Source organism: Pleurodeles waltl, chromosome 6 (assembly GCF_031143425.1).
Source record: "Pleurodeles waltl isolate 20211129_DDA chromosome 6, aPleWal1.hap1.20221129, whole genome shotgun sequence".
Classification (NCBI taxonomy): domain Eukaryota; kingdom Metazoa; phylum Chordata; class Amphibia; order Caudata; family Salamandridae; genus Pleurodeles; species Pleurodeles waltl.
Window position 1 is genome coordinate 278,495,792 of NC_090445.1, and position 15,607 is coordinate 278,511,398.

The 15,607-nt window shown below is 44.7% G+C and overlaps 1 protein-coding gene across 1 annotated transcript in view; it reads left to right on the forward strand.

The window, feature by feature from the left end:
* The window catches only part of SMARCD2 (SWI/SNF related BAF chromatin remodeling complex subunit D2), a 631,810-nt gene that overhangs the window by 276,237 nt on the left and 339,966 nt on the right, over nucleotides 1-15,607 (forward strand). Inside the window, exon 7 of the mRNA XM_069238057.1 lies at nucleotides 2,232-2,333. Within this exon, the coding sequence (XP_069094158.1) occupies nucleotides 2,232-2,333 (102 nt within the window). The remainder of the gene's footprint in view (nucleotides 1-2,231; nucleotides 2,334-15,607) is intronic.

Below are 15,607 nucleotides of genomic sequence, written 5' to 3' on the forward strand. Positions count from 1 at the left end.
TTCAGGTCCTGGGGGCTGCGGGTGCAGGGTCTTTTCCAGGCGTCGGGACTTAGGTTTCAGAGAGTCGCGGTCAGGGGAAGCCTCGGGATTCCCTCTGCAGGCGGCGCTGTGGGGGCTCAGGGGGGACAGGTTTTGGTACTCACAGTCGTAGAGTAGTCCGGGGGTCCTCCCTGAGGTGTTGGTTCTCCACCAGCCGAGTCGGGGTCGCCGGGTGCAGTGTTGCAAGTCTCACGCTTCTTGCGGGGAGTTGCAGGGTTCTTTAAAGCTGCTTCTTGAAACAAAGTTGCAGTCTTTTTGGAGCAGGTCCGCTGTCCTCGGGAGTTTCTTGTCGTCGTCGAAGCAGGGCAGTCCTCAGAGGATTCAGAGGTCGCTGGTCCCTTTGGAAGGCGTCGCTGGAGCAGAGTTCTTTGGAAGGCAGGAGACAGGCCGGTGAGTTTCTGGAGCCAAGGCAGTTGTTGTCTTCTGGTCTTCCTCTGCAGGGGTTTTCAGCTAGGCAGTCCTTCTTCTTGTTGTTGCAGGAATCTAATTTTCTAGGGTTCAGGGTAGCCCTTAAATACTAAATTTAAGGGCGTGTTTAGGTCTGGGGGGTTAGTAGCCAATGGCTACTAGCCCTGAGGGTGGGTACACCCTCTTTGTGCCTCCTCCCAAGGGGAGGGGGTCACAATCCTAACCCTATTGGGGGAATCCTCCATCTGCAAGATGGAGGATTTCTAAAAGTTAGAGTCACCTCAGCTCAGGACACCTTAGGGGCTGTCCTGACTGGCCAGTGACTCCTCCTTGTTGCTTTCTTTGTTCCCTCCAGCCTTGCCGCCAAAAGTGGGGGCCGTGGCCGGAGGGGGCGGGCAACTCCACTAAGCTGGAGTGCCCTGCTGGGCTGTGACAAAGGGGTGAGCCTTTGAGGCTCACCGCCAGGTGTTACAGCTCCTGCCTGGGGGAGGTGTTAGCATCTCCACCCAGTGCAGGCTTTGTTACTGGCCTCAGAGTGACAAAGGCACTCTCCCCATGGGGCCAGCAACATGTCTCTAGTGTGGCAGGCTGCTGGAACTAGTCAGCCTACACAGACAGTCGGTTAAGTTTCAGGGGGCACCTCTAAGGTGCCCTCTGGGGTGTATTTTGCAATAAAATGTACACTGGCATCAGTGTGCATTTATTGTGCTGAGAAGTTTGATACCAAACTTCCCAGTTTTCAGTGTAGCCATTATGGTGCTGTGGAGTTCGTGTTTGACAAACTCCCAGACCATATACTCTTATGGCTACCCTGCACTTACAATGTCTAAGGTTTTGTTTAGACACTGTAGGGGTACCATGCTCATGCACTGGTACCCTCACCTATGGTATAGTGCACCCTGCCTTAGGGCTGTAAGGCCTGCTAGAGGGGTGACTGACCTATACTTGCATAGGCAGTGAGAGGCTGGCATGGCACCCTGAGGGGAGTGCCATGTCGACTTACTCGTTTTGTTCTCACTAGCACACACAAGCTGGCAAGCAGGGTGTCTGTGCTGAGTGAGAGGTCTCCAGGGTGGCATAAGACATGCTGCAGCCCTTAGAGACCTTCCTTGGCATCAGGGCCCTTGGTACTAGAAGTACCAGTTACAAGGGACTTATCTGGATGCCAGGGTCTGCCAATTGTGGATACAAAAGTACAGGTTAGGGAAAGAACACTGGTGCTGGGGCCTGGTTAGCAGGCCTCAGCACACTTTCAATTGTAAACATAGCATCAGCAAAGGCAAAAAGTCAGGGGGCAATCATGCCAAGGAGGCATTTCCTTACAGGCACAATACTATTTACCAGTGGCTCAATCTTGAGCATTGGTGCCGTCTTGTAAATATGTTCCAGTGTTTCCATAGTTCTTGGTTTGTTTCTGTCTAGGTATTTTTTGTGCCTGTGGTTCTGTGCATATGTGTGCATGAATTATTGCGGAATTTAGTGTGCTTGCTTATATTCACTTGTTTTGCTGTGCAGCTGCCTGCCAGTATGGATATATGGTGTGTGAGTGTTTGTCTGTCTCTGGATGTATGCATGTTATGTCTTTGGGTGCATGCAGTATGCCATGGCTAGGCATGCTGGTGGGCGAATGCTTGTTAATAGTGAATTTCTCTATGGTGCACCTTTTCTCACTTATCTTTAAGTTGTTCTGTTAAGACCAATACATGTCCAAATTACTCCTTACTAAATTCCAGTTACTGCATACTAGCATTAATGTTTCTGTCTCTCCTCACTGTATCCCTTAGTGGCATCGAATGGCAACAACCCAGGAGACAGATGGTTTTCAGGTGAAGAGGCCAGGAGACGTTAATGTAAAATGCACTCTTCTTCTAATGCTGGATCATCAGGTAAGAAAAGATATCTGCATTTTCACAACAACGAATTGCAAAATAGAATATGAAGGAATAAATATCCTGACAGTTATTTCCAAAATCTAAGAACTCTTTTATTTAGGTACTGATGTGAATAGGCTCCTGCAGAGACAAGGCTGGAGACTGTACATGTAAGGCTCATGCAAGGAAATTGCAGTAGATTGTAGCGGTGACCTTTGAAGAGAGAGCTTCTTGAATTTTAGGCCCCTAGTGGTCAGTGATACAGTTTTCATGTGCAGTCATGGAAGCTGGAGGGTAAGCCTTTTCTGCTTAGGGAATCTTAAGACAGGGTTGGCAAAGCTGTGATGTTACATAGCTCATGAGAAGGTTCATCCTCATGGTAAAAAAACAAACCATTACAGAAGTTGTAACAGCGGTATTTATAAGAGGAGATAGAATGCAGTTTGGAGGCAATTACGTTTAAGCCGTCTCTAGCAAATGTAGTACCCAAACTATCTCTAAAGAGTGCCAACCGTACATTCAACTTTCTTGAGGAAGCTATAAAAATTGGCGGCGGAAGGAAAGCGAATGCAAATTATTAATTTCTGAAACAAAGCGGAGACCCACAAAAAGAATACGATTCCCTTATCTGTATATTATTTTCTTATATTCATCCTTAAAAAATGGCCTTCAAGATCAGCAGCTTCAGTGTAATTTGCCAGGTTTTTACAAATATATTTTGAAGTAGAACAAGCTGGTAAAGTCGTGCAACATTCAGGATGCACCGAAGCAGTATAGGTCATAACTCTTGTTAGAAACACAAAGCTGGCAGTGTGTGTGTGGGCATCTAGAGTGTGGGCAAACGCTGTCAGTTCAAGAGAAATACCATCCTTGTGAGGACTGGTGCGTTATGAGGGTCGGTCCCCGTAGTGTTTTTTAAGTAGTTTTGAGCGAGTGTATCAAAGACTAAAAGTGCAGTTATATTTAATTTGGTGCGCCTTATAACCTTCCCTTCTATCAAAGCGCACTTCATTAGGGCAATGGCCCGTCCTCATAATTATATGTATGTCATGGGGGGCGGGGGGAGTTTGTGTGTGTGGCTTCAAAAGCAGCAGAGGGATTTATCTGTGAACAAAGTTCTGTTGAATACTTCAACTTCAAATATTTAAATCTTCTCTCCAAGTCAAGGCTCGATTTGGATTTTTCGATTGCAGTTGTTCCTCTATGGCAGTTTCATATGCAATAACGAAAACCATGGTTGTTTCATGGTGCCACCCACACCAACATTGATGTTTCCTTTTTAGGGTTGAGTGCTCAAGCGCACTGCCCTTTTTTAACCATGCTCACTCTTGCTATTCATTCTTTGTGGTGCTGGTCTTAAATGCTTCATTTTTATTGGTGCATTTTTTTGAAATGTACCTCCTTTGTGTGCTGAGTTCCCTCCCAGATGATTTCACTAAGTGAACATTTTTATTGGACATCACTCTACATCACGCTTCCTCCTGTTACAGCGTTTCATGACCCCTTCTCTAGTTTTGATTTGCCTTTCATCACAGCCGCAGTTCTTTCTAGACATTCACGCAGGGAGCCAATAACTTTCACGCTCACACTCATTGCGGCCCTGGCGCTTTGAATTGACTTGCTTATGTCAACTGATTTACTTTTCATTTTGAATTTATGTGGCAAGAAAAGTCCAGTTAGGAATTTACAATGCTAATAGCTCTCACTTGAGAAAACGTGAGACCCGTTGCACACATTGCTCTCGCGAGCTGATCTGTAGCACCCACTACTTCTCAACATTTATATCACGCACTACTTCTCAACATTTTTGGAATAGTTTACTTCATAAACGCAGAGAGCGATATGTACCCTGAACATTTCGAAGTAGCTCTGTTCAAAATGCCAATGTATAGATGTCAGTGTCCAATCCCATTGTCAACTGCTTGATGGTACTTTGAAGTGGCACCCAGCTCTGCATTCTACAGAGTGCACGAATGCCACGGGAAAGAATGCTAAAACCTTTACTAGTGTAAGAGTTTTATGCATTTATTTCATTTTGCATTATTAGCAGAATGAAAAATGTGGTTCTGCACTCAAAGTTACTTGTGTACACTTATTTGTTATTATTGCCTTTGGAACTAATTTGCTTTGACTTGTTATGCGTTGGAAAATGCCACTTCTAGAAAGTAGGCATTTTCGTGCTTAAACCATTCTGTGACTCTGCCTGTTTGTGGATTGTCTTTCTGAGTCAGTTTGACAGTTGGGCTGTCTGCACCTCTCTGTAGACAGTGACACAAAGGGGGCTGGGGTATTGCCTGATTATCCTGATGAGCCATCTATGCTGGAGGGGAAGGGGGAGTAGTCACTCACACCTAGCTGGGCTGTGCCTGCCCTCTTACAATGCAGTCTCCAACCTTCTGGTGTGTGGCTGGGGCCTGGCCTGGACACGAAAGGATCTCACAGACACTTGAGAATTTATTTTGAAGTAGGCCTACTTCAAAGGCAAAAAGGGGTATAATAAGAGCACCCAAGCTCCTAAAGATTAGATTACTTCAAGGATTCAAGAGGAACCTGTGCCTGGAGAGGAGCTGAGGACAAGTGCTGCCCTGGTCTGTGACTGTTCTAGGCTATCCTGCAGATGCTGTTTCTGCCTGTGCAAGGGGACAGAGACTGGACTTTGTTGCATTCCTGCTTGAGAAGTGACTCCAAGGGCTTGGAGTAGAGCTTGCCTCCTGTTTTGAAGCCTCAGGGACAGCAAAGGCTTCACCATCCAGATCTGAGTCTACTTGCTGTAGACTCTAGCTTGTCAGAGGGTGCCATTCTAGCTCCTGGACCCCTGAAAGTGAATTCCTTGAGAAAAAACTGTCTACCGACGACAGACAATGCTGTGTGACTTTGCAAAGGACACCTCTGCCCAGAACCATGACGCTGCTTGCCCCGAGGCAATGGACCTCACTGAGTGCGAATCAGACGAACCTGTGAGGAGAGCCGCTATCCGGGAACCGCAACGCCACCTGCCCCGAGGCCATGGACCTCGAAGAAGTTCAACGACCCTGTAGACTTCGCGTCACTGCAACAGGTGATCCTCCCTGACTTCGCTGACACTGGAGTGTCGTAAGTCCACCGTCTGTGACGGTCCAATGCCATTGTAGCACCTGCAGCCCTGTGACGTCATCGCGACCCTGTGAGGTCGCCCAAAGCATCGTAACTGCGCCAGACTTCGCATCGGCGGGAAACAGGGGACGGACTTTGCATCCGATGCCTCCTCACCTCCACCGACCTGTAGAGAGAACCCGCTGCGCAACCCCGCAGTCCTTCTGCCAGGTGTCACCGGAACCGATGAAGTATTGGACCCAGGGCGGCCGCTCTCCCTGACTCCGTGCACCGGCCTGTTTCCTACTTGTTCTGAAGGTACAGTACCTGGGGGTCGACCGACTCTGTGAACGGCGCCATTGGCTTCACATTGTAGGGAACGACTCCATTACGACGCTGTACTTTAACAACTTGCAGTGTTTTCACCTCAAATCACTGTTTTCTTGCTTTTAAGAGCTAAATTCGTATTTTAACTGTATCTTGTGGATATTTATCGTATTTGGTCTTGTTTATTTAGATAAAATAATAACTATTTTTCTAAACCTGTGTTGTCATTTTATAGTGGTTCACTGTATTACTGTGTGTGTTTGTACAAATATGTAACACATTGTCTCCGAGTTAAGCCTGCCTGCTCATGCCAGGCTACCAAGGGGGTGAGCGGGGGTTAACTGAGTGTGATTCTGCTTTAGCCTTACTAGAGTGAGGGTCCTTGCTTGAACAGGGGGTAACCTGACTGACAACCAAAGACCCCATTTGTAACAGGCTGGTGTAGAAAGAATACGTGACTTTTCTTGTGTTAGAGACATCACACATTTGTAAACGCTATAGAGCATGGTCAGGAGATTTGTTCTGTCTGTCATAATCAATATTATTTACTTCAAAGTCACAGGAATCAGTCAAATGTACACAATTAAGTTTTAAGAAGTATTTGTAGTTGCTCCTGTAGGACGGAGATTATTGCACTGGTCATGGGCTACGATTATAATAATAATGCTGGTTTGCCCAATGAAGACTATGGTTGATCCTCTTGTATTCACCTTCTGTTTTAGCCCCTCTAGTTTACATGCATGTTGGTTCTGATTGATGCTTCTAGCAATAGGTTATTCACCTTTAGTACATCTCAAGGATAGGACTGACCTATAGGGCAATCAGGCAGTGTCCTATGGGCTGGTCTGACAGGTGAATGTGTGAGCCGTTTCTTTGACTGTTTTTGGGCCTCTTATGGCCTGCTAGGCTAGTTTTTACTGTTGAGATTCATGTAATATAACAAACATTGCCTATGGAAAGATCAAATCCATGCAGTTTTCCATCCCTTGCAAAACACCTGCACATCTGTGTCTTTCCAAACTGTCATAATTTGCAAACATCGGCTATTTTGTTATATATTTAATTCATTAATGGGGGCCACTTTTATTATGGTGCCTTGGCTTATTTTCTTTCCCAGTTTGACACTGTCTATCTCCGGGCACCAGAATGAATCTAGAGAGTTTTTCAGCAATGCTCCCATGTACCGTTGGGTGATGCTTTGTGGCTTCTACCTTGGCACCTGTTTATGATCAGGAGTCCACTCCCCATAACTGAGAGGTGTGACACCAGGGAAGAATCTGCGATTAGAGTGTTGACCAGAAGGAGCATCGCCATTACATTGTAGCCACATTTACAACATTTCTGCAGAAAAGTGGAAAGTTTCCCTTCTCTGTCCTGTTAATTTGATTGGTATCAGAAAAAACATGTTTTTTTTAACCCTAAAACATGGCAACCAAGCACTCCTCTCTTAGCATTACCTTGTAAACATAGGTCTGCTTTCTAGGCCCTATTACAAACATTCTGTAATTAGAAATTCAGTTATGTTTACATACACTCAGGCCTGTCTTGTTTGTAACATGTATTAATATTATACAAAAATCGTGCCAACACAACTACCTCGTCCATATTTCCGCCTGTATCTTCACGGTGCTTACCTTTGTTGTTCTCCCAGCCACTGTCTCTTCCGCTACCACATGCCTAGAATTCCTTCAGTTTTATCCACCAGTCCTAATTGATCAATGTCTACACCAGCCTGTCAATTCCTTGTCTTGCTTCTACCTTTCTCCCTTGCACCGGTACTGCCGACCACGCCAAATCATGCTTTACCTGTCCGATTTCCCCACCATTATATGTGCACCCTGTTTGTATCTGCCTTCTCCTGTCTGCTCAGTTTCTTACTTCCCAGCACCCTCGGGTAATCTCATCAGCTTTAGCTCTTTGTCATTGTTCCCCTACTCACAGCTTCTGCTGTCCCTTCATTTCACGCTAAGCTGCTCTTAGACCCTTAGCGGCATCCTCCTACACTTTTTAGGGTCGAGCTTGCAAGTGCTCCGGCCCCTGTTGCAATCTCTCTTTGGGCTTTTAACCACGCCCATGTCACGCCCATCAGTGTGGTTTGTTTGTGGGCTTGATTTAATTACTGAAAACCATGCATACCTCATGCCTTATCCGGTGTTTAGTCCTCCTCGAGAGCACCAGTAAACTACTGAAAAACATACAAGGCTCTGTGTTTTCCGCATGGCTTCTGGACTACTTCTTTTTTTTAATTTCCTATGCAGCGCGATCTCACTGGGCAGTAGTCAATCGCTTTGCATGACATCGACCCTGTTACATGGCTAATTGGATGTTTGCCGGTTACATGGATAATTGCACTTTTTCCTTTTGTGTGTCTCCTTCACGCTCATGGTGGCTGTCGGCACGCTTATATGAAACTGTTTTACTTTTCATCATCAGTTTATGTGGCAAGAAAAGTCAGGTTAGGAGTTGACAGTATTAATAGCTCTAACTCGAGCAAATGCGAGACCCATTGCACTGCAAATGCTTGTTTCCTTTCTGCACCCTCTATTGCTCCCCTTCCAGCCTGCGGTGTGCACCCCTGCATTATGCACTGCTCCAGTTTTGCTTTCTGCACTATTCCTTTTGGTACCCTGTGCTGCTTGCTGTCTCATCTTTCTCCTGCTCACTCATGCACCCCTTGCTCACTGCACTGCTCCCTCATGCACTCCGTGCAGCCCCACTTGAACTTGCGCTGAGTCTGTCTTGTACAATGAGTAGCTCTCCGTCCATCTTGTATTGACGTCCTTAAACCCCGACCTGCTCTCCTTGTCTCCTTTGCTGCTCCCCATGTGCTTCTCCTCTTATAAGCGCACCGCTGCCGCAGCTTGCACCCTTCACTGCTCTTGTAACACTATATGCTGCTCCTCCCATACACTCAGAACAGCTGCTTCCCCTGCACTTGGTGCAGCGTTGTATTGCCCCCTAAGTTGGTTTCCACTTCCTCTTCTTTGCCCTAATATGCTCTCCTTGTATCCTGCACTGTTTTCCTCTTTTGCAAGTTGCATCCTCTCATGCACTGCACAGCTTCCCATTTGTACCTTAAGTTGCTCCTTCCCTGCACCCTACACTGTTCACCGTTTCCCCCCTCCACTGTACTTGCACCCTGCCCTGCTTCTACGTCGTACTCAGCCTTGCTCCCCCTTATAATTACATGTTGCTCCACTCGGTTATGCTGCACTGCCCCCCTTGCACCCTCTGCCGATCCTCCCTTGCAGCAAGCTCAGCACTTCACTTTTGATAATGCCAGTGTTTGGACCTTGTGTAGTTAATGTAGTGTAGTGGTCTATCCTATCTGCGTACACCTTAAGCTTTCAATCATATTTTCAGTATTCAAAAGCCAAACAGTTTGGCATTGCCAATGCGTGTTTTCTTAGCCATGCTTCACTGTGTACCAGATCACTTACCTCTCCACCACATTTTTAGGTTCGGTCTACGTTCAGGTTTAGCTGTTTTGCCGCGCTCATGGTTTTCAAAAATTCATAATGAAGTTGCATACCAATATCCAAACACTCAGGGGCTGTCGGTCTGCCATCTTCATCCCTTGGTCTGTTTTAATGCCATTCATATTTTGCTTCTGTCCATCGCGACATACCGCATGAGGCAGTGATACAGTCCCATTCATCCAGTGCCAGCTTTGCTCTCTGAGTGACAGTATGTGGCCTGATAATATGTGCACAACCGTTCGAAAAGGAGTATACTTCAGTGTCACTCCTTTATTTTATTTATTTTTGCCCAATACTTTTGCACATTCCATATGTTTGTTAACAATAATACATTTTAAAACCATTGCATGCTGCCAAGGCCAGATCCATTGTCTCTGCCAATGCTCAGTGCTGTCAGGAGTGTTAACCCCTTCAACAGCTGATACTGTCATTTGGCTAAAAACAATTTAGGAGTAGGTAATGATCCCAACCAAAACTCGCACGATATTCACTGCAGTTAAGACATTTACTGGATCCATTGATTAATCCATCAATATTAGGTATGTTCTTTGAAATACTAGATGGGGATCAGTACATTTAAGGTTTAAGAGAGGCTTACACGTCAATATGTATATCGTTTTTTGGAGTAGCAGAGTCAAGGTACACAAAATGTGAGATTTTCTTTAGTCGTAGTTTTCACTTTTCATGCCTACCGTAATGTAAGCTTTAGAAAACGCTCATGATAACGCGTCCCGTCTTAGATAATTTAATTAGTCTGGGACTCGTTTTAGGCCAATGAATCTTTTGACCCTGATTGAAGACACCTTAGGACGAGACAATTAGTCAACATGCCCTATTAATTACACTCTACTAGCAAGTTTATTAGTCTCAAAACCATAAAACACATTAGCAATGTCACAATATGGCAACTCGAATAAGATATCAGAGCAAAGATCATAAACATTAGAATATAGTACGATGTCAACATGGATTAACTTTAGCAGAGTAACATTAACATTAAGACGGTAATAAGCATTAAGTCCACATATGTAATAGATCCCTGGGATCGCTGGATCCTGTCCATTTAACATGAACGTCCACCTACTCTGAAACAAAAATACATGTCTGCACGTTCCCACAAATAAAGTGTCATGGTCAGATTTTGGCCTATATATACAAAGCTTTCCTACGTGTAGTGCATCTATAGCTAATTTGCCTTGTGTCTTTATTGCACTAAAAGCATAATCATTTGCAAACGTCAATTTCTCTAGTCCCTTTTCTATTAACGCTTTTCTTCTATCACCAGTGTGATCTAAAAAGCTCTTCTCTACAGGCGTTAGTAAGTAGGTTAGATTATTGCGATGCGCATAAGCTGTACCAAATGTCAGTGTGGGCTCAAAGAAACCCCTAACTATTTTTATACTATGATCTCTAGCTATTTTACTCAAATATTCATTTATGGGCACAAAAGAAAACACTACATCTAGATTAGAATAGAAGTACTGCATATATTCTTGATCATAAAGCCTTGTTAATAACAGACTACAACTTATCCCGTAGGTTAACGGCAAACTATGATAAGTAACCCCCTCTTGTACTGACGAAGGAATTTTCGTGCACACATAACAATTCTTCGCATCCATTGTTTCAACATACTCATTCAACAAGCAATAGAAAACATTAGTAGATAGTTCCCCCTTTGTGTTAGTTCCCTCATGCAAATATTTTGTATCCTGCTCAAATCTCTCCCATGCTGTTAGTGTAGCAGTCTCAGGAATTGTAGCATTGTTAGTCTCACTCTTATCCACTAATGGCATTCCCACAATCACAGCTATTATTACTATCGCACACACCACACCCAAAATAATATCCAACCTTCTACAAATCCTACTCCCTTTATTATTCTCTCTACAGGGAGTGCAGAATTATTAGGCAAGTTGTATTTTTGAGGATTAATTTTATTATTGAACAACAACCATGTTCTCAATGAACCCAAAAAACTCATTAATATCAAAGCTGAATATTTTTGGAAGTAGTTTTTAGTTTGTTTTTAGTTTTAGCTATGTTAGGGGGATATCTGTGTGTGCAGGTGACTATTACTGTGCATAATTATTAGGCAACTTAACAAAAAACAAATATATACCCATTTCAATTATTTATTATTACCAGTGAAACCAATATAACATCTCAACATTCACAAATATACATTTCTGACATTCAAAAACAAAACAAAAACAAATCAGTGACCAATATAGCCACCTTTCTTTGCAAGGACACTCAAAAGCCTGCCATCCATGGATTCTGTCAGTGTTTTGATCTGTTCACCATCAACATTGCGTGCAGCAGCAACCACAGCCTCCCAGACATTGTTCAGAGAGGTGTACTGTTTTCCCTCCTTGTAAATCTCACATTTGATGATGGACCACAGGTTCTCAATGGGGTTCAGATCAGGTGAACAAGGAGCCCATGTCATTAGATTTCCTTCTTTTATACCCTTTCTTGCCAGCCACGCTGTGGAGTACTTGGACGCGTGTGATGGAGCATTGTCCTGCATGAAAATCATGTTTTTCTTGAAGGATGCAGACTTCTTCCTGTACCACTGCTTGAAGAAGGTGTCTACCAGGAACTGGCAGTAGGACTGGGAGTTGAGCTTGACTCCATCCTCAACCCGAAAAGGCCCCACAAGCTCATCTTTGATGATACCAGCCCAAACCAGTACTCCACCTCCACCTTGCTGGCGTCTGAGTCGGACTGGAGCTCTCTGCCCTTTACCAATCCAGCCACGGGCCCATCCATCTGGCCCATCAAGACTCACTCTCATTTCATCAGTCCATAAAACCTTAGAAAATCAGTCTTGAGATATTTCTTGGCCCAGTCTTGACGTTTCAGCTTGTGTGTCTTGTTCAGTGGTGGTCGTCTTTCAGCCTTTCTTACCTTGGCCATGTCTCTGAGTATTGCACACCTTGTGCTTTTGGGCACTCCAGTGATGTTGCAGCTCTGAAATATGGCCAAACTGGTGGCAAGTGGCATCGTGGCAGCTGCACGCTTGACTTTTCTCAGTTCATGGGCAGTTATTTTGCGCCTTGGTTTTTCCACACGCTTCTTGCGACCCTGTTGACTATTTTGAATGAAACGCTTGATTGTTCGATGATCACGCTTCAGAAGCTTTGCAATTTTAAGAGTGCTGCATCCCTCTGCAAGATATCTCACTATTTTTGACTTTTCTGAGCCTGTCAAGTCCTTCTTTTGACCCATTTTGCCAAAGGAAAGGAAGTTGCCTAATAATTATGCACACCTGATATAGGGTGTTGATGTCATTAGACCACACCCCTTCTCATTACAGAGATGCACATCACCTAATATGCTTAATTGGTAGTAGGCTTTCGAGCCTATACAGCTTGGAGTAAGACAACATGCATAAAGAGGATGATGTGGTCAAAATACTAATTTGCCTAATAATTCTGCACTCCCTGTAGTGTTAGTCATGATCTGTAAAGAATCAGAAAGCAGAACAATATAAAGGCAAACAATCAACTGAGGAAGTTCTAAAGCAATTTTTTTTTTCTTTTTCTCAAGCAAAGTCTTTCTTTAGCAAGTATTTACAGGGTTTCTCTCACTCCCAGGATCCTTGTCAAATCAGGTAAGCAGCTTGTCAAAATCGTTTTTCAAAAGTCAATTCAGGTTAACAGTGTCACATCCGATCACCCTGCACCTCTCCCTCACTGATATCTTCTTTACTCGTAGTATCAACTTCTGCCTCTATTGTTTCATCTATGACCACTTTCTCTTTCGCAGCTTGTGGCTCTGGCCATTTATCTCCTTTAAGTGGTTTCATTCTGCTCGACTTTTCAGGATGCTGGTCAGTGTCCTCCTCTTGTGCTATGGTGTTTTCTCTTGATGGATCTTCAAGCGGCTCAGGAGGAGTCAGAATACTTTGACTTACCTCTGTTTCACCTCCTTCGCCTTCCGGGTCTGTCAGGGGTTCAACTTCAAACCTGTATCCGTCTGCTTCTGGGAGAACCTCTCTTTGTGTCGGTTCTCCTGGTGCCTCGGTTGAGATAGGCTCACCGTCACCCCTCTGGATCTTGTTTGCTAGTTGAGTGACCAAGCCGTCCTCAACGGGCTCTCTTTCAGTCTCAGTTCCCCTTTGATTACTCTCCGGCCCTGAGACTTCCTTCCCTGTAGCTCTTATTTTTGACAACTCAAGTTCCTCATCAGTTGGACACGTCACCTTCTTTGTGTGACTGGCATGTATCCAGTTTGGAACTCCTGCACATTTCACAGCAGTAGTTGTCAGTATCACTTGATACAGCCCCTTCCAACGTGGCTCCAAACACGACTTCCTCACATGTTTCTTGACAACAACCCAGTCACCGGCTTTCAGGTTGTGACCTGGATCATTTATCGGTGGCAGTGTGGTTGCTTCTACCTGGTAAGAGAAAGAGCGGACCACGTCAGCCAGACCCTTGCAGTAGTCCAACACCATATCATCCGTGATATTCACAAGAGCATTTGCAGGCACTGCGGGCAATCTCATGGCTTGGCCCATGAGAATTTCATGAGGAGGCAGTCCTGTTTTCTTGTTGGGTGTATTTCTCATTGACATTAGCACTAAGGGCAATGCGTCTGGCCATTTAAAATTTGTAGCTGCGCACATTTTTGCCATTCTCGACTTCAAGTTACCATTCATCTGCTCCACTAGTCCTGAGGCTTCAGGATGGTAGCTACAATGCAGCTTCTGTTCAATGTTCAGTGCGGCACACAAGAGCTTAACCACCTCGTTGTTGAAGTGACTTCCCCTATCTGATTCTAAAGAGATCGGAAATCCAAAACGTGGTATCAACTCCCTAAGCAGAAACTTCGCTACTGTGAGACTGTCATTCCTACATGTAGGGTAAGCTTCAATCCAGTGGCTAAAAATGCACACAATCACCAACACGTACCTCAGACCTCCACACACAGGCATCTCAATCAAATCCATCTGCATTCTGCTAAATGGACCTCCTGCTCTCCCAAGGTGGCTCAAATTCACCACGGTCCCTTTCCCCGCATTCATCTGCTGACAGATGATGCACCTGTGACAGATCACTTCTGCGGCTTGTCTGAATTTCAGATTGAACCAATCGACTTCGAACAACCTGATCATGGCGTCTCTCCCAATATGTGCTTGAACATGGTAAAACCTCGAGACTGTTTGGCAAAACCATTTTCTCCTCATCTGAAACCCACAAATCATCAGGTCTTTGTACACATTTCATTTTAAACCAGGAACGTTTCTCATCTTTGCTGGCACGTCCCTGCAACAATTTTAACTCTTCCGTTGTGTCAACCACCCTCAATGCATAACCTGTTCATGTCTCATTTTCAGTTTCAGGTAACAATTCTCACTGATCCTTGAAAGATATACAATTCAATGCACAAAACCTTGCGACTTGATCTGCGTATCCTTTTCCCATTGACACAAAGTCTTGTGAGTTAACATGAGCGCTGCATTTCACCACGGCAATTTCAAGAGGTAACTGAATTGCGTGCAACAACTCCTTAATTCTTTCACCATTTTTCACTGGAGAACCAGAAGAGGTCATGAAACCCCTCTGTGACCATAACTGCCAAAATCATGAACAATTCCAAATCCGTATCTGCTGTCAGTATAGATAGTCACTTTCAATTTGTCAGCGGCATGGCATGCCCTAGTAAGAGCAACCAGTTCGGCCACTTGAACAGAATGCACTCTTTCGAGCCAAGATGCTTCAAGGATACCGGTGATTGTACACACAGAGTATCCGGCTCTTAGTACTCCCACTGAGTCCCTCAGGCATGAACCATCAACAAAGATAATGTAATCATTTTCTTCCAATTGAGTATCTTTAATGTCAGGTCTCGGTTTGGTGCACAGTTCTGTTACCTCAAGACATTCATGTTCTACCTCCTCAGCATCATCAATATCTGTACTCTCATTAGGAAGCAAAGTTGCCGGGTTTAACACAGTATATCTTTTCAAAGACACATTAGGTGACCCAAGTATAATTGTCTCATACTTGGTCAGGCGGGTATTTGTCATATGCTGCGTCTTTGTTTGGGTAAGTAGTATTTCGACTGAGTGTGGGACCATTACCGTTAAGGGATGTCCCATCACTATACCTTCACATTGAGTAAGGCTTTGACCAACTGCTGCAACTGCTCGCAAACAACCCAGTAAGGCTGCTGCGACTGGGTCCAAAGTAGCTGAAAAATATGCTACTGGGCGGTTTGCACCTCCATGGACCTGTGTCAGGACAGACAAAGAACAAGCATTGCGTTCATGACAAAACAATACAAAAGGCTTTGTGTAGTCAGGCATACCCAAAGCTGGAGCCCTGCACATGCACTCTCTCAGTTCAATGAATGCCCTCATTTCTTTCTCGGACATAGTTAGGGTACCCGGGCCATCCT